This window comes from Hermetia illucens, unplaced genomic scaffold (assembly GCF_905115235.1).
Source record: "Hermetia illucens unplaced genomic scaffold, iHerIll2.2.curated.20191125, whole genome shotgun sequence".
Taxonomy (NCBI): domain Eukaryota; kingdom Metazoa; phylum Arthropoda; class Insecta; order Diptera; family Stratiomyidae; genus Hermetia; species Hermetia illucens.
Window position 1 is genome coordinate 461,957 of NW_024037034.1, and position 19,305 is coordinate 481,261.

At 35.9% G+C, this 19,305-nt stretch overlaps 3 protein-coding genes across 3 annotated transcripts; 1 reads left to right on the forward strand and 2 right to left on the reverse strand.

Moving 5' to 3' along the window:
• Window positions 1-1,680: 1,680 nt before the first annotated feature.
• Window positions 1,681-2,049, forward strand: LOC119661069 (short-chain collagen C4-like). The gene has a single exon (XM_038070266.1). It carries the CDS (start codon window positions 1,681-1,683, stop codon window positions 2,047-2,049), a length of 369 nt encoding a protein of 122 aa, XP_037926194.1.
• Window positions 2,050-13,346: 11,297 nt separating this feature from the next.
• On the reverse strand, window positions 13,347-13,770 carry LOC119661070. The gene is made up of 2 exons (XM_038070267.1): window positions 13,678-13,770; window positions 13,347-13,610 (listed from the first exon to the last, which is right to left on the reverse strand). Exons 1-2 carry the CDS (start codon window positions 13,768-13,770, stop codon window positions 13,347-13,349), a joined length of 357 nt encoding a protein of 118 aa, XP_037926195.1.
• Window positions 13,771-14,370: 600 nt separating this feature from the next.
• Window positions 14,371-14,739, reverse strand: LOC119661071 (EMI domain-containing protein 1-like). Its single transcript, XM_038070268.1, has one exon. The coding sequence runs from the start codon at window positions 14,737-14,739 to the stop codon at window positions 14,371-14,373; it is 369 nt and encodes a 122-aa protein (XP_037926196.1).
• Between the last annotated feature and the right edge of the window lie 4,566 nt (window positions 14,740-19,305).

A 19,305-nucleotide genomic window follows, 5' to 3' on the forward strand; every position in this document is an offset into this window, starting at 1 on the left:
GATTATATTCAAACAGGATGATATGAATTTAAGACACATTTACAATGATCACGTAAACACCGACATGACTTTCGAGCAGTTTAGAACCATTTGTGCTGAATGTTGGAATGATAAATATGGATTCTGTGTAATTGATAAAGACAGTTCTTTAGAGAAGGGTCGATATCGAAAGGGATTCGATATATTCATAATACTATAAAAGCAAATCCTCAGTATGGAAAGAACCCCGCATCTATTAAAAGCATCATTACCAACTTAGCAGTCTAGGAGCAGTTCAAAGCAGTTCAAAGCAGTTCAAAGCAGTTCAGAAGCAGTTCAAAAGCAGTTCAGAAGCAGTTCAGAAGCATCAGTTCAAAGCAGTTCAGGAGCAGTTCAAAGCAGTTAAAATCAGTTCAGGAACAGTTAAAATCAGTTCAGGAACAGTTCAAAGCAGTTCAAAGGATCAGTTTGATGCAGCTCAATAGCTGTTCAATACACTTCGATAACAGTTCAATACGGTTTGAGTGCAGCAACAGTGAGGACAGTTCCAAACAATTCAAAAAAGAAACAAAGCGATTTAGGTGCTGCAAAAATCAGTTCAAAATCAAACTAAAACCTATTGAAAGAATATTTCAAAACATTTTAGATATATTTCGAAATTTGACCAATTGCATCCGTTGCTGATTCCATAAACAATGAAAAGAACAAAGCTTGACAAACAGTTGCTCAGAGATATTGTAAAGACAACCGATTCAATAAGGAAAAAATATCAACAGCTGAAAGCTAACAAAGCCGGAACAGAGATTCAGTTGGAAGAAACATTTAAGCCCATCACGGAACCCCTCAAAGAATTTGTTAAGAAAGCTAAAGTATTGCAGGAACAAGACATAAAAAAACAAGAGTTTAAAGAAGAGTCTTCATCAGCTCGTATTAAATGTAAAGATGAGGAATTAAAGAGAGATCGTGTCTATGAAGAAAATGAACACATTTTTGAAACTCCTAAGTCTTCTACAAAAGCTGTTCGCCAATATGTTGCCACTCCGGAAGGGCAAGAATATCTGGGAGAATACCTGAAGCAAAATCATTTTTCAGATGTTGCTAGGCAATATCTAGATATCTATGTAAATCAACCGTCTGTAATTGACAGTATTTATGGCGTATATAGGGATGACAATGATGGAAATCAGTGGAAAATAGGAAATTCAGATTTCGCAATCGATGATAATCATATAATTGTAGATGAAAAATCTTACATTGGAAGTCGGGGTTTATATGAACTGCTTTTTATGAAGTATCCAGATGAAACAATATATTCCGACGATGATTTAGAGAATTATAAAAGTATTCTTCTACACTCTAATGCCCACAGGCGTTCTTATGACAGTAGCAGTCAAGTCAATGGAAATCGAAGCTTTAAATATACAAGAATAATTTCTAAATTGTTAAATAGAAAAGAAGGAAAAGGGTTAACACGAACCCCTAATATTAAATGCAAAAACCCTAATTTAATGGAAACGTCTAACAAACAAATTGACTATATATATTGGGATGATCCCAATGAACTAGTAAGTCGATTGCGGTTACTCATTGCGTCACAGCAAGCCGGTCACAATAATCATAACAATGAAATTATATCAATCATTGAAGAATTGAAAGAATCACAAATAATAGAATAAACACGCAGCTCACATCATTTATTAAATGGGTGTTGATAAATTTGGTCGATTTTCAAACGATACTGGAGGAGGAAAACGTGGTTTGCAAGGACTTCAAGGACCCCCAGGTCCTCAAGGTCCTCAAGGTCCTATAGGTCAGCAGGGGCCCTCGGGTCCCCGAGGTCCAGAAGGAAAACCTGGTAAGGATGGTCTACAAGGTTTGCATGGTGCGGGATTTAATAAAACGGAAAGCGGTGATTACAACATCAAATTCAAACAACTCAAGAATCTTGGAGAACCCGTTGAGGATGCTGATGCTTCTACAAAGAACTACGTTGATATTAACATTGAGAAACTCAAAGAATATATAGACAGACAAATTCAACTTGAAATCGACGAACTTACAAAACTATGATGATGATGATGACAGTTCAAAGTCATACCTTAAAAACAACAAATACAACTATTAATCATATTACGAAATTCAGTTCATTCTAAAATGAGCAAACGGCAAGTAGTCAACGAATTACATAGGTCAGCTCGAAAAAAATTTAACCGACGATCAGTCATAATTAAAGGTTTGGATGACTTGTGGCAGGCCGATTTAGTTGAAATGGGAGCATATGTTAGCGACAATACGGGGTTCCGTTTCCTTCTTACGATCATCGACACGTTTTCCAAGTTTGCGTGGACGGCTTCCATCAAAACAAAAACGGGCAAAGAAGTTGCTATAGCAATTGAACAGATTCTCCAACGAGGACGCATTCCTAAACACCTACAAACAGACGACGGAAAAGAATTCTTCAACAAACATTTTAAAAATGTTATGACAAAATATCAAATAAATCATTATTCCACGTATAGTCCACTTAAGGCATCAATTGTTGAACGATTCAATCGTACCCTAAAGAATATGATGTGGAAAGAGTTTAGTATGAATGGAAACTACAAGTGGATCAATCAAGTCGATGATATAGTTGACGCCTACAATAATAAAAAACACCGAACAATTAAAATGGCTCCGTCTGCTGTGAATAGTTCCAATGAAAAATTACTCCTGTCTACCGTATACAACAACATTAAGGTGATGGGTCCATTTAAATATAATGTGGGTGATCATGTTCGAATCAGTAAATACAAGCATGTATTTGAAAAGGGCCACCCAATTGGACCACGGAAATTTTCAAGATTCGCGAAATTCGTATTACCAATCCCGTTACATATCTATTAGAAGATTACGAAGGAAATAAAATTGAAGGTGGTTTTTATGAGCCTGAACTATTGAAAGCTGAGCATCCGTCAATTTATCTTGTGGAAAAAATATTGAAAAGGAATGGTAACCAAGCGTTTGTGAAGTGGCTAGGGTTCTCAACGAAACACAATTCCTGGATAAATACCAAGGATATGATATATTAAGATTCACAATGAAACACTGTAATTTTGATTGAAGAATAAAATTTATTTATTATTTAATCTTTTGTAATACTGAACAAGGTTTTTCATTTCATTTATTCTCCTACGAACACTATAACATTCACAAGTGTCTGGTCCGCATTTTGCATCGTCATATGCCCACGGGCAGCTCAAGTAATGTTTTCCAAATTGGCTGACTTTCTGCGACATTTCAGCGTATGGTTTCAAAAACGTATAGCTGCTTATAAATTGGTTAAAGTGCTCCGTAAGAATTAGCAATCTGTTGGTACAAAAAAATTGTTTCAACTTCTCAATAGAACGTTGAAGGTCGTCGTCCACATCGTTGTTGTTTTTATTCGTCGTCGTTATTTTTTTAATTCGTTGTGCACAGGTTCGCGGTTCAAGCAATACTCATAGAATAGGTTTGCTTCATTTTCTTCAAGTCCAGAAATTCTATATTGCTCCTATAGTCTGGATCTGCCTGTTTTATATACTCAACCTCGCCATTACTGAGTATTCTTTCGGTTTCGAACTCATGGTATTCATAACATGCGATTTTCAGTGAGCGCATGGAATAGTTGCTATCATATGTACATTGAACTGTTGAAATTTTGTCATCATCGAACTCTAATTTAAAGTGCCTGTAAAAAATATTTTCGCTCTCGATAATTTCAGCTATTTCCATTTCCTTCTTAATCAAAGCTTGCCGAAATCCTTCTATTGCTTCATCGACTGTAACATATCTTCTAGACGGTTCTGTTGTTGTTGTTGTTGTTGACGTCGACGTCAGCCATGATGATGATGAAATAGCAACATCGGCATCATTTTGAAACGACGTGTTCGTTTCTGTTGAAACTGTACTAACAGTCATAAGTCGAAAAGATAATGTCACTTGCGCTGTATTGTTATCAGGTAGCACGAGATTAAACGCTAAATTGTTTGTACTTTCGTTGGTATTAAGATTAACCACTGGCAATGGGCTACCTAAAAGAAAAGGCACACCAAAACCTAACACAAGAAGTATATTTAAAAACTCCATTCTATTCCAATCGATTTGCGAAAACCAACTAATTGTATATTTACCGCCATGAGATCTATTTATACGGCTCTGAACGATTGAAATTACCTACCCTTTCGGCTGCTTCTATTCCATAAAAAAGAGAGAGAAAGAAAACTTTTTTTTCCTAGTCTACTGGATGTGATTATTATCATATGAATCATTTTATTCTAGTTTACGTCCATTCTTATATTAAAATGTGAAAATCATTTTGAAGTCTCGATGGTTTTGTTCAAAACCACATTGTCATGTCATCTATAAATATCCTCAAGTGAAAGCCTTTCAAACTTATATAATAAAGAAAAAGAATGAACAATAAACAAATATTTACAAGAAAAAACAAGTCGGAATACCGGAAGCTCGCACTTCGGGTATAAAGGTTTTGTGTTCATCTTATCTAAGAAATTTCAACGCACATTTTTCTATCCGTATATAGCTACAAATCGATCATACTCCTTGATATTTCTCCAAACTACGAGACATACGTACATATTACAGCCGTAGATATTACGCGCACCCTAAACAAACAAACTGCTTATTTCCGAATACTGTACACATATATGCACATATATGAATTGATCGTACCCATATTTCCGATTTATCATACTTCTTGTATCTATCTGAATTAGCCACTACCCGCAAAGTCCATTAGCACGCATATAATATATACCTACATACCCACATGTCTGGTTGGAATATTTGATATTCACATACAAATGAATAAAAAACTAAAACAAAATAATCCTTTTCCACCCAATTCATAGGAACTTACTTTGTTGTGGTATTGACGAATTGATATCTGATGATGACGTCATGCAGGTTGTAGAGTCCACGAAATTCCCAAAAAATTCGAAAGTTTTACCCCCTATAACTTTGTTAATAATAGTTTGATTTTCTTCAAACTTCACCAAATTATGCATTATGTTCTTCTTTATACGCATGCCAAATTTTGTACTTCTGGGATGAACATAAGGGGGGTGCCGGGTAAATTTCTAAAATGTGGAAATATACTATTATTAACTTTATTTGTGCAGATATCGCAACCGGATATATTTTGAGGCCTAGATTTTGTAGAGATGCACTACTGTGATTTTTTTCAGATTTTTCGGCTGGATAGGTTCTGAGAACGAGACCTGTTACACTTTTTGATGGTCATATTTTGAGCCCTCACTCCCCTATGTTTCACCTAATTTCAAATATTGAACCAGTTTCGAAAAGTACTAATTGAGACCTTTAATTTGATACCCCACATGGCTACATTCTGTACAAAAAAATTTTGCAGCCTGCTTTCACATGTATGGGGAGCCCCCCCTTAAACTTAACACAAAATGGCGCCAGTTGCTGCATGTAAAGGGAACGGCAGATCACATACTCTTACCAATTTTCGTGACAATCGGTCCAGCCGTTTCCGAATAAATCGGCTGTGACAGACAGACAGACAGACAGACAGACAGACGGACAGACAGACATCGAATCGATTCTAATAAGGTTTTGTTTCACACAAAACCTTAAAAAGGGCCAGGGAGAATTAGATTCTTCTTGAATGGAATTTAAATATTTCACTGGAATTTCAATTATTCTCGTTAATTATGACGTCAGCATCTTATTTGTATGGCTTAGGATGCTATTAATTAGCACGAAATTGATAAGTTTGAACTGCTATAACTTTCCCATTAATAGTTGGATTTTTATGAAACCTGGCATGTGTATGCACGAGGCTGTCCTCTATGTCGGTACAAAATTTAATACACTTAGGATGAATTTAAGGGTAGTTTTTTAGTCTATTTCTAAAAGTTGATAATATACTATTAGTAAATTTTTTGAGCAGATACCGGAATGGGACATCTCTCGAAGATTAGATATCACATAAGTGTTTTACACAAAACCTTAAAAAGGGCTGCAGATAAATAGATTCTTCATAAATGTGACTTTAATATTCCACGCGAATGTCAATTATTCCGGGTAATTATGACGTCAGCATCCGATTTGCATGGCTTTGGAAGCAGTAAACTCGCGCGAAATTGCTAAGTTTGAACTGCTATAACTTTGGTGTTAATTGCCTGATTTCTATGAAATTTAGGGCATATACACGAAATATTGTCCTCTATGCTGGTACAGAATCCGGAAGTCCTAGGATGAATTTAATGGGGGTTTTTCAGTAAATTTCTAAAAAGTAGTAATATACTATTAGTAAGTTTATTTGAGCAGATATCGGAATGGGAGATATTTTGAGGCCTAGATTTCATCTAGGCGCACCACCCTGATTTTTTTCGGATTTTTGGGTTGAGTAGTTTCCGAAAATGAGTCCTGTCTCACTTCAAATGCGTACATTTTGACTCCTTACTCACGTACTTTGCAATTTATGCCAAAACTAATGTCAGTTTCGGAAAGTACAAATCGAGACCTTTCATTTGATACCCTACACAACTATATCCGGTGAAAAAAATTTTTGAATCCCCCCTTTGCATGTATGGGGAGCCCTCCTTTAAACTCCACCTAAATTTATGCCACTCGCTGAATGCGTGGGATTTCATAGTTCCCATCTGTCCACCAAATTTCGTTCGGATCGGTTTAGCCATTTTGGAGAAAAATGCGTGTGACAGACAGACAGACAGACAGACAGACAGACAGACAGACATTGAATTGATTTTAATAAGGTTTTGTTTTACACAAAACCTTAAAAACAATCAGGTTGGATATACACACATTTCAAAATTTATCATTGACTATTTAAAATTCTCTTTCAGCTAAATCAACTTCAGGATTTCCCTCATCAACAGCCTCCAGATAACCACTTCTTATGCGAAACGTTTTCTTAGATCTTCCATTCTCCCCCTCCTCTTTTGCAATAATTTTACTCGATAAAGATTTTTTATTTTGTTTTCTTCGAATCAATCGATCAAACTCCCGCTGAATTCGTATGATATCATCTCCATAATAATCATGATGACTTCTATTTCGGCGAAGAACCTCTTTAATTCTTTCCTCTTCCCCTTTTTCAAATTCATTTATTCCATATTTTTGCACCCATTCAACATCATCACCACCATCTATGTCGTTGAACGGACAACCCTTCGGATATCGGCTTTTCGTCTTACATCTAGTCAAACCTGGCAACACTTTTCCCATTATAGTAATTTCGCCATTACCTGAAACAACAACACCAAAATTGCAATGAAAATACACTATTCCCTTCATCACCATCCCACTCACCAAATACTTCAATCTTAACATGTTGCCAGATTTGAAATGTAAATGTCGTATCGAAATTTCCAGGTTAGCAATCCTCTCCATTCCTTAAGCTTAGTACAAGCACCCTTGAACCATCCTCAGGTGTCATATAAACCTCCAGATAACCCGAATCAATCTTCACGTTGATAATTTTAAAACTCTTCCATACTTGTTCACATATACAATATTTATCTCTATGCGATAACCGCTCAATCCAAAACATGGCTTATCGCTTAACACTTCTAATTTTCCTTCACAACTGACAAACATCACTTTCAAACTTACAATATATTCACCTGCGGTTTAATATTCACACAGTCCCTAACATATATCAACTTGATAAGCGATTTCAAGTCACCCAAACAATTAGCACATGGCACCCAAACGATCGCCTCTTATCAGCAACCTCAGCAACAACAACAACAAAATCAGCCAAGTACATTTAAAATCTACAAAAACCATCATTTTCAAACTTACTACATATTCACCCACGGTCTAATATTCACTCCCAAATACGTCAACCTGATAAGCAATTCCCCATCACCCAAGCAATACGCACATGACATCCAACAACAACAAAAACGCACGTAATTCACGCTAACGAGAATTCAACAACCAGTATTGGTCAGAACATGGAAGTCAATGGTAAGCAACTAAAAGGTCGGCCAAAACAATGGTCGCATGATACACTGGATGGAGATTTGAAGGTCTCGCGATTACATCCTGATCAGGCATTTGATAAAGTAAAATGACGAAACCGATCACGACGAGCCGACCCCGCTTGTGAACTGAAGGCTGAAGAAAAAGAAGAAAATGTGAGGAGCGGTGAACCTGACGGTCCCGTGTCACATAGTTAAAAATTCTATTGGCATTTATTTGTTAGAAAGTAATTTAAATAAATCATTTGATGGAAACAGTGAACAGTCAATCTGTCTCTGAGTTTAATATTATTAGCAAATGCGAAGAAATTAACCTACATAAGATATAAACACAAAACCTTAAAAACGGCTGGGGAGAAGTAGATTCTTCATGAATGGAATTTTAATATTTCAATCTAGTGTCAATTATTCTCGTTAATTATCACGTCAGCATCTTATTTGTATGGCTTAGGATGCTGTTAATTAGCACGAAATTGATGAGTTTGAACTGCTATAACTTTCCCATTAATAGTTGGATTTTCATGAAACCTGGCATGTGTATGCACGAGGCTGTCCTCTATGTCGGTGCAAAATTTAGTACACTTAGCATGAACTTAAGGGGAGTTTTTTAATCTATTTCTAAAAGTTGGTAATATACTATTAGTAAATTTTTTGAGCAGATACCGGAATGGGACGTCTCTCGAAGATTAGATTTCACATAAGTGTTTTACACAAAACCTTAAAAAGGGCTGCAGATAAATAGATTCTTAATAAATGTGACTTTAATATCCACGCGAATGTCAATTATTCCGGGTAATTATGACGTCAGCATCTGATTTGCGTGGCTTTGGAAGCAGTAAACTCGCGCGAAATTGCTAAGTTTGAACTGCTATAACTTTGGCGTTAATTACGTGACTTCCATGAAATTTAGCACATATATACAAAATATTGTCCCCTATGCTGGTACAATTCGGAAGTCCTAGGATGAATCTAAGGGGGGTTTTTCAGTAAATTTCTAAAAAGTAGCAATATACTATAAGTAAGTTTATTTGAGCAAATATCGGAATGGGACATATTCTGAGGCCTAGATTTCATCTAGGCGCACTCTGGTTTTTTTCGGATTTTCGGGTTGAGTAGTTTCCGAAAATGAGTCCTGTCTCACTTCAAATGCGTGCATTTTGACTCCTTACTGACGCACTTGGCAATTTATGCCAAAACTAATGTCAGTTTCGGAAAGCACAAATCGAGACCTTTCATTTGATACCCTACACAACTATACCCGGTGAAAAAACTTTTTGAATCCCCCTTTTGCATGTATGGGGAGCCCCCCTTTAAACTCCACCTAAATTTATGCCACTCACTGTATGCGTGGGATTTCATAGTTCCCATCTGTGCACCAAATTTCGTTCGGATCGGTTTAGCGGTTTTGGAGAAAAATGCGTGTGACCGACAGACAGACAGACATTGAATCGATTTTAATAAGGTTTTGTTTTACACAAAACCTTAAAAAAGGGCTAGGGAGAATTAGATTCTTCTTGAATGGAATTTTAATATTTCACTGGGATTTCAATTATTCTCGTTAATTATGACGTCAGCATCTTATTTGTATGGCTTAGGATGCTGTTAATTAGCACGAAATTAATGAGTTTGAACTGCTAAACTTTCCCACTAATAGTTGGATTTTCATGAAACCTGGCATGTGTATGCACGAGGCTGTCCTCCATGTCGGTGCAAAATTTAGTACACTGAGCATGAACTAAGGGGAGTTTTTTAATCTATTTCTAAAAGTTGGTAATATACTATTAGTAAATTTTTTGACCAGATACCGGAATGGGACGTCTCTCGAAGATTAGATTTCACATAAGTGTTTTACACAAAACCTTAAAAAGGGCTGCAGATAAGTAGATTTTTCATAAATGTGACTTTAATATTCCACGCGAATGTCAATTATTCCGGGTAATTATGACGTCAGCATCTGATTTGCATGGCTTTGGAAGCAGTAAACTGGCGCGAAATTGCTAAGTTTGAACTGCTACAACTTTGGCGTTAATTACCTGATTTCCATGAAATTTAGCCCGTATATACAAAATATTGTCCCCTATGCTGGCACAATTCGGAAGTCCTAGGATGAATAAGGGGGGTTTTTCAGTAAATTTCTAAAAAGTAGTAATATACTATTAGTAAGTTTATTTGAGCAGATATCGGAATGGGACATATTTTGAGGCCTAGATTTTATCTAGGCGCACTCTGGTTTTTTTCGGATTTTTGAGTTGAGTAATTTCCGAAAATGAGTCCTGTCTCACTTCAAATGCGTGCATTTTGACTCCTTACTCACGCGCTTTGCGATTTATGCCAAAATTAATGTCAGTTTCGGAAAGTACAAATCGAGACCTTTCATTTGAAATCCTACACAACTATATCCGGTGAAAAAAATTTTTGAATCCCCTTTGCATGTATGGGGAGCCCCCCTTTAAACTCCACCTAAATTCATAGTGCCGATCTGTGTACCAAATTTCGTTCGGATTGGTTTAGCCGTTTTGGAGAAAAATGCGTGTGACTGACAGACAGATAGGCAGACAGACAGGCAGACATTGAAGCGATTTTAATAAGGTTTTGTTTTACACAAAACCTTAAAAAGGGCTAGTGAGAATTAGATTCTTCTTAGATGGAATTTTAATATTTCACTGGGATTTCAATTATTCCCGTTAATTATGACGTCAGCATCTTATTTGTATGGCTTAGGATGCTGTTAATTAGCACGAAATTGATGAGTTTGAACTGCTATAACTTTCCCACTAATAGTTGGATTTTCATGAAACCTGGCATGTGTAAGCACGAGGCTGTCCTCTATGTCGGTGCAAAATTTAGTACACTTAGCATGAATTTTAGGGGGAGTTTTTTAATCTATTTCTAAGCGTTGGTAATATACTATTAGTAAATTTTCGAGTTTGAAAATGATGGTTTTTTTTTTTTTTTGTAGATTTCAAATGTACTTGGCTGATTTTGTTGTTGTTGTTGAGGTTGCTGATAAGAGGCGACCGTTTGAGTGCCATGTGCTAATTGTTTGGGTGACGGGAAATCGCTTATCAAGTTGATATATATGAGGGACTGTGCGAATATTAAACCGCAGGTGAATATATTGTAAGTTTGAAAGTGATGTTTGTCAGTTGTGAAGGAAGATTAGAAGTGTTAAGCGATAAGCCATGTTTTGGATTGAGCGGTTATCGCATAGAGATAAATATTGTATATGTGAACAAGTATGGAAGAGTTTTAAAATTATCAACGTGAAGATTGATTCGGGTTATCTGGAGGTTTATATGACACCTGAGGATGGTTCAAGGGTGCTTGTACTAAGCTTAAGGAATGGAGAGGATTGCAAACCTGGAAATTTCGATACGACATTTACATTTCAAATCTGGCAACATGTTAAGATTGAAGTATTTGGTGAGTGGGATGGTGATGAAGGCAGTAGTGTATTTTTATTGCAAATTTGGGGTTGTTGTTTCAGGTAATGGTGAAATTACTGTAATGGGAAAAGTGTTGCCAGGTTTGACAAGATGTAAGACGAAAAGCCGATATCCGAAGGGTTGTCCGTTCAACGACATAGATGGTGGTGATGATGTTGAATAAGTGCAAAAATATGGAATAAATGAATTTGAAAAAGTGGAAGAGGAAAGAACTAAAGAGGTTCTTCGCCGAAATGGAAGTCATCATGATTATTATGGAGATGATATCATACGAATTCAGCGGGAGTTTGATCGATTGATTCGAAAAAAACAAAATAAAAAATCTTTATCGAGTAAAATTATTGCAAAAGAGAAGGGGGAGAATGGAAGATCTAAGAAAACGTTTCGGATAAGCGGTGGTTATCTGGAGGCTGTTGATGAGGGAAATCTTGAAGTCGATTTAGCTGAAAGAGAATTTTAAATAGTCAATGATAAATTTTGAAATGTGTGTATATCCAACCTGATTGTTTTTTTTTTCTTGTAAATGTTTGTTTATTGTTCATTCTTTTTCTTTATTATATAAGTTTGAAAGGCTTTCACTTGAGGATATTTATAGATGACATGACAATGTGGTTTTGAACAAAACCATCGAGACTCCAAAATGATTTTCACATTTTGATATAAGAATGGATGTAAACTAGAATAAAATGATTCATATGATAATAATCACATCCAGTAGACTAGCAAAAAAAAGTTTTCTTTCTCTCTCTCTTTTTTATTGAATAGAAGCAGCCGAAAGGGTAGGTAATTTCAATCGTTCAGAGCCGTATAAATAGATCTCATGACGGTAAATATACAATTAGTTGGTTTTCGCAAATCGATTGGAATAGAATGGAGTTTTTAAATATACTTCTTGTGTTAGGTTTTGGTGTGCCTTTTCTTTTAGGTAGCCCATTGCCAGTGGTTAATCTTAATACCAACGAAAGTACAAACAATTTAGCGTTTAATCTCGTGCTACCTGATAACAATACAGCGCAAGTGACATTATCTTTTCGACTTATGACTGTTAGTACAGTTTCAACAGAAACGAACACGTCGTTTCAAAATGATGCCGATGTTGCTATTTCATCATCATCATGGCTGACGTCGACGTCAACAACAACAACAACAACAGAACCGTCTAGAAGATATGTTACAGTCGATGAAGCAATAGAAGGATTTCGGCAAGCTTTGATTAAGAAGGAAATGGAAATAGCTGAAATTATCGAGAGCGAAAATATTTTTTACAGGCACTATAAATTAGAGTTCGATGATGACAAAATTTTAACAGTTCGATGTACATATGATAGCAACTATTCCATGCGCTCACTGAAAATCGCATGTTATGAATACCATGAGTTCGAAACCGAAAGAATACTCAGTAATGGCGAGGTTGAGTATATAAAACAGGCAGATCCAGACTATAGGAGCAATATAGAATTTCTGGACTTGAAGAAAATGAAGCAAACCTATTCTATGAGTATTGCTTGAACCGCGAACCTGTGCACAACGAATTAAAAAAATGACGACGACGAATAAAAACAACAACGATGTGGACGACGACCTTCAACGTTCTATTGAGAAGTTGAAACAATTTTTTTGTACCAACAGATTGCTAATTCTTACGGAGCACTTTAACCAATTTATAAGCAGCTATACGTTTTTGAAACCATACGCTGAAATGTCGCAGAAAGTCAGCCAATTTGGAAAACATTACGTGAGCTGCCCGTGGACATATGACGATGCAAAATGCGGACCAGACACTTGTGAATGTTATAGTGTTCGTAGGAGAATAAATGAAATGAAAAACCTTCTTCAGTTTTACAAAAGATTAACTAATAAATAAATTTTATTCTTCAATCAAAATTACAGTGTTTCATTGTGAACCTTAATATATCATATCCTTGGTATTTATCCAGGAATTGTGTTTCGTTGAGAACTCTAGCCACTTCACAAACGCTTGGTTACCATTCCTTTCCAATATTTTTTCCACAAGATAAATTGACGGATGCTCAGCTTTCAATAGTTCAGGCTCATAAAAACCACCTTCAATTTTATTTCCTTCGTAATCTTCTAATAGATATGTAACGGGATTGGTAATACGAATTTCGCGAATCTTGAACATTTCCGTGCTCCAATTGGGTGTGTAGCCCTTTTCAAATACATGCTTGTATTTACTTATTTATTTATTTATTTATTTATTTTGTATGATCACCCACATTATATTTAAATGGACCCATCACCTTAATGTTGTTGTATACGGTAGACAGGAGTAATTTTTCATTGGAACTATTCACAGCAGATGGAGCCATTTTAATTGTTCGGTGTTTTTTATTATTGTAGGCATCAACTATATCATCGACCTGATTGATTCACTTGTAGTTTCCATTCATACTAAACTCTTTCCACATCATATTCTTTAGGGTACGATTGAATCGTTCAACAATTGATGCCTTAAGTGGACTATACGTGGAATAATGATTTATTTGATATTTTGTCATAACATTTTTAAAATGTTTGTTGAAGAATTCTTTTCCGTCGTCTGTTTGTAGGTGTTTAGGAATGCGTCCTCGTTGGAGAATCTGTTCAATTGCTATAGCAACTTCTTTGCCCGTTTTTGTTTTGATGGAAGCCGTCCACGCAAACTTGGAAAACGTGTCGATGATCGTAAGAAGGAAACGGAACCCCGTATTGTCGCTAACATATGCTCCCATTTCAACTAAATCGGCCTGCCACAAGTCATCCAAACCTTTAATTATAACTGGTCGTCGGTTAAAATTTTTTCGAGCTGACCTATGTAATTCGTTTACTACTTGCCGTTTGCTCATTTTAGAATGAACTGAATTTCGTAATATGATTGATAGTTGTATTTGTTGTTTTCAAGGTATGACTTGGAACTGTCATCATCATCATCATAGCTTTGTAAGTTCGTCGATTTCAAGTTGAATTTGTCTGTCTATATATTCTTTGAGTTTCTCAATGTTAATATCAACGTAGTTCTTTGTAGAAGCATCAGCATCCTCAACGGGTTCTCCAAGATTCTTGAGTTGTTTGAATTTGATGTTGTAATCACCGCTTTCCGTTTTATTAAATCCCGCACCATGCAAACCTTGTAGACCATCCTTACCAGGTTTTCCTTCTGGACCTCGGGGACCCGAGGGCCCCCGCTGACCTATAGGACCTTGAGGACCTTGAGGACCTGGAGGTCCTTGAAGTCCTTGCAAACCACGTTTTCCTCCTCCAGTATCGTTTGAAAATCGACCAAATTTATCAACACCCATTTAATAAATGATGTGAGCTGCGTGTTTATTCTATTATTTGTGATTCTTTCAATTCTTCAATGATTGATATAATTTCATTGTTATGATTATTGTGACCGGCTTGCTGTGACGCAATGAGTAACCGCAATCGACTTACTAGTTCATTGGGATCATCCCAATATATATAGTCAATTTGTTTGTTAGACGTTTCCATTAAATTAGGGTTTTTGCATTTAATATTAGGGGTTCGTGTTAACCCTTTTCCTTCTTTTCTATTTAACAATTTAGAAATTATTCTTGTATATTTAAAGCTTCGATTTCCATTGATTTGACTGCTACTGTCATAAGAACGCCTGTGGGCATTAGAGTGTAGAAGAATATTTTTATAATTCTCTAAATCATCGTCGGAATATATTGTTTCATCTGGATACTTCATAAAAAGCAGTTCATATAAACCCCGACTTCCAATGTAAGATTTTTCATCTACAATTATATGATTATCATCGATTGCGAAATCTGAATTTCCTATTTTCCACTGATTTCCATCATTGCCATCCCTATATACCCCATAAATACTGTCAATTACAGATGGTTGATTTACATAGATATCTAGATATTGCCTAGCAACATCTGAAAAATGATTTTGCTTCAGGTATTCTCCCAGATATTCTTGCCCTTCCGGAGTGGCAACATATTGGCGAACAGCTTTTGTAGAAGACTTAGGAGTTTCAAAAATGTGTTCATTTTCTTCATAGACACGATCTCTCTTTAATTCCTCATCTTTACATTTAATACGAGCTGATGAAGACTCTTCTTTAAACTCTTGTTTTCTTATGTCTTGTTCCTGCAATATTTTAGCTTTTTTAACAAATTCTTTGAGGGGTTCCGTGATGGGCTTAAATGTTTCTTCCAACTGAATCTCTGTTCCGGCTTTGTTAGCTTTCAGCTGTTGATATTTTTTCCTTATTGAATCGGTTGTCTTTACAATATCACTGAGCAACTGTTTGTCAAGCTTTGTTCTTTTCATTGTTTATGGAATCAGCAACGGATGCAATTGGTCAAATTTCGAAATATATCTGAAATGTTTTGAAATATTCTTTCAATAGGTTTTAGTTTGATTTTGAACTGATTTTTGCAGCACCTAAATCGATTTGTTTCTTTTTTGAATTGTTTGGAACTGTCCTCACTGTTGCTGCACTCAAACCGTATTGAACTGTTATCGAACTGTATTGAACAGCTATTGAGTTGCATCAAACTGATCCTTTGAACTGCTTTGAACTGTTCCTGAACTGATTTTAACTGCTTTGAACTGCTCGTGGACTGCTCCTGAACTGCTTCTGAACTGCTTCTGAATTGCTTTGAACTGCTCCTGAACTGCTAAGTTAGTAATGATGCTTTTAATAGATGGGGGGTTCTTTCCATACTGTGGATTTGCTTTTATAGTATTATGAATATATCGAATCCCTTCCGATATCGACCCTTCTCTAAAGAACTGTCTTTATCAATTACACAGAATCCATATTTATCATTCCAACATTCAGCACAAATGGTTCTAAACTGTTCGAAAGTCATGTCGGTGTTTACGTGATCATTGTAAATGTGTCTTAAATTCATATCATCATCCTGTTTGAATATAATCAAAAAATTTGCGTTACCTCGAATAAGGTGTTTCGGTATTCTTGTATATGTTTGACACAGATAAAAGCTATCAATATTATGATGTCGTCCCATACAGAAATATGATCGAATATTCTCTTGTTTCTCGCTGGCAATATCATCGAAAATGAAAACAGAGTCAGATTTGGCTTCTTCAGGCGAAATCACTTCACTATTATTTGAGAATGTATATAAGCCCAATCCGGAAATAGCTTTAACAGCCTGCTTCAAATGTTCATATTTAGGTTGATGTAATGATTTCGAATAGATATAAATATTTTCACATTTTATACCATTTGGATGCTTTAATAGAGAAAGCATAACGTTAGTTTTGCCGCAGTTAGAAGGACCCGTAATAATACCCCGAATATTATTAGGCAATAAATTGCTGTGTTTAGCTATACAGCTTTCATTTGTAATGTCAGTGTTTTCCACCACCAACCTTTGTTGTTGTTGTATAAGCCGCATTATCAGTGCAACTAAACAACCAGACTGAAAGTAATTACGTTGTTGCAAAAAGTGTTATAGTCTGCGAGAGTTGTTGAACCGAGCAGGATTATACGCATACATAGACGCAAAGAGAACGGTCACTATAAAATGATTGATCATAAAAATAAATATACTAGTACAACACGAAAAGCGGTGAAAGGAAGAGGTGTGATTAATACCCTAATCAATAAACTTCCAATTGAACTGCATCTACCTGGTTATCAATACTATGGTCCTGGTACAAAACTAAGCGAGCGGCTTGCTAGAGGTGATTCAGGAATAAACTTATTGGATCAAGCCTGTAAAGAGCATGATATTGGATATTCAAAATTTAAAGAAACGGCTGATCGTCATATATTAGATAAAATATTAGCTGAAAAGGCATGGCAGCGAGTCAGATCAGGAGACGCAGGATTGTCAGAACGAGCTAACGCACTACTTGTAACCAACATGATGAAAGCTAAAGTAAAATTAGGAATGGGAATGAAGAATAAACCGAAATTTGGAACAATTGTTTCCAAAGTCCGAAGGATTGTCAAAAGAAAGAAACCCGACACAATGAAAGCGAGTATTAAAGTAGCCTTAGCTGCTGCAAAGAATATAACAAAGGGACGGAAGAAGACTCTCAAGACTCCAAGGATAATACCCATTCCTAAAGTTGGTGGAGTTCTACCTTTTCTAGTTCCTCTTTTCGCAGGATTATCTGCTATTGGTGCTTTATCAGGTGGAGCTGCGGGAATAGCGAAAGCTGTTAATGATGCTACCAATGCCAAAAAGACCTTAGAAGAAAAACAGCGTCATAACCAAAAAATGGAGGAGATAACATTAGGCCGAGGATTGCATTTAAAACCGTACAGAAAAGGATTAGGGTTGTTTTTGAATCCTGCTTCAAAAAACTTTTAAAAACGCTACCCAAGAGAGCATTAAATGAGAATGATTTAAAGAGATTCGCCAGATTCTTGTCAAACTTCAGAAGAGTTTTCATGCGAAATAATTTACCGAGGGGAGCTGCAAAGCAAAACGAATGTGGTATTGTAAATCTGGATAATATGCAGGGTTCTGGTACTCATTGGGTAGCATACAAAAAACAGAATCGATATGTGGAATACTTTGATAGTTTTGGAAATTTACCTCCACCGAAAGAGCTAATAGATTATCTAGGTTCTAATATAAAATACAACTACAATGCATATCAAAGCTACGACTCATATAACTGTGGACATTTATGTTTGAAATTTTTGTACAATCTTTTGTAAATATATATATATATAAATACTTTTAAAACTGAAAATCAATCATTGTTTTATATGCTGCCATGGCACTTACATTAACTCTAAGTGGAAATTCATCCATTCTTACAACTGAATATTTTCCACCAATCGATTTACAAGGTGGTTACGTATGCGGACTTGTTGATTTTCAAACATATAATTCTATACCTAACGTGGATGAAAAAAATAATTTATTTCACATTGGGAAGCACATTATAGAAATACCCATTGGATCGTACGAAATTGATGATATTGCCAACTATCTGTATAAAGAATTAGCGAAGATCAATGACAAAATAATTCTTTTAATACAGGCTAATAATAATACACTCAAAAGTGAAATAAAGTCAAATGCTCCAATTTACTTCAATGAAGAAAGGTCCGTTGGTCAATTGTTGGGATTCGCTAAACGAGAATTGAAAATCAATGAAAAACATACTTCCCCCCATTATCTCCCCCATTTTCTGGTTATGACGCTTTTTTTCTTCTAAGGTTTTTTTGGCATTGGTAGCATTATTAACAGCTTTCGCTCTCTTGGTGACAGGCCCCGCGACAAGTCGACCAAGAAAATGCATACAATGTCGTTACAAACATGATGATCGGATTAAGTCACACGAGCCGACCCCGCTTGTGAACGGGACAAAGGCTGAAGAAAAAGAAGAAGAAGCTATTCCCGTAACTCCACCGGATAAAGCACCAATAGCAGATAATGCTGCGAAAAAAGGAACTAGAAAAGGTAGAGCTCCACCAACTTTAGGAATGGGTATTATCCTTGGAGTCTTGAGAGTCTTCTTCCGTCCCTTTGTTATATTGTTTGTAGCAGCTAAGTCTACTTTAATTCTCGCTTTCATTGTGCCGGGTTTCTATCTTTTGACAAATTTCGGTTTATTTTTCATTCCTACTACTACTTATCAAAACGGGTGACTATTACATCGTTTGGCCAACCCGACCTTCTCTGTAGTTTACTTTACTGTGTATATTCTTATCATATACATCGATCTTGACAATTTTTTTTTTATAAGACTCAGCATATTCAAACTGCGCCCGCACTAAAGGCGTGAGAAGGTGAAATTTTACTTACATAACCTAGTTACATATAACTTAACCTAACTTATTTTAACTTAACCTAGCTTAATCTAACATAAATAATTCTTAACTACTATTTACAATG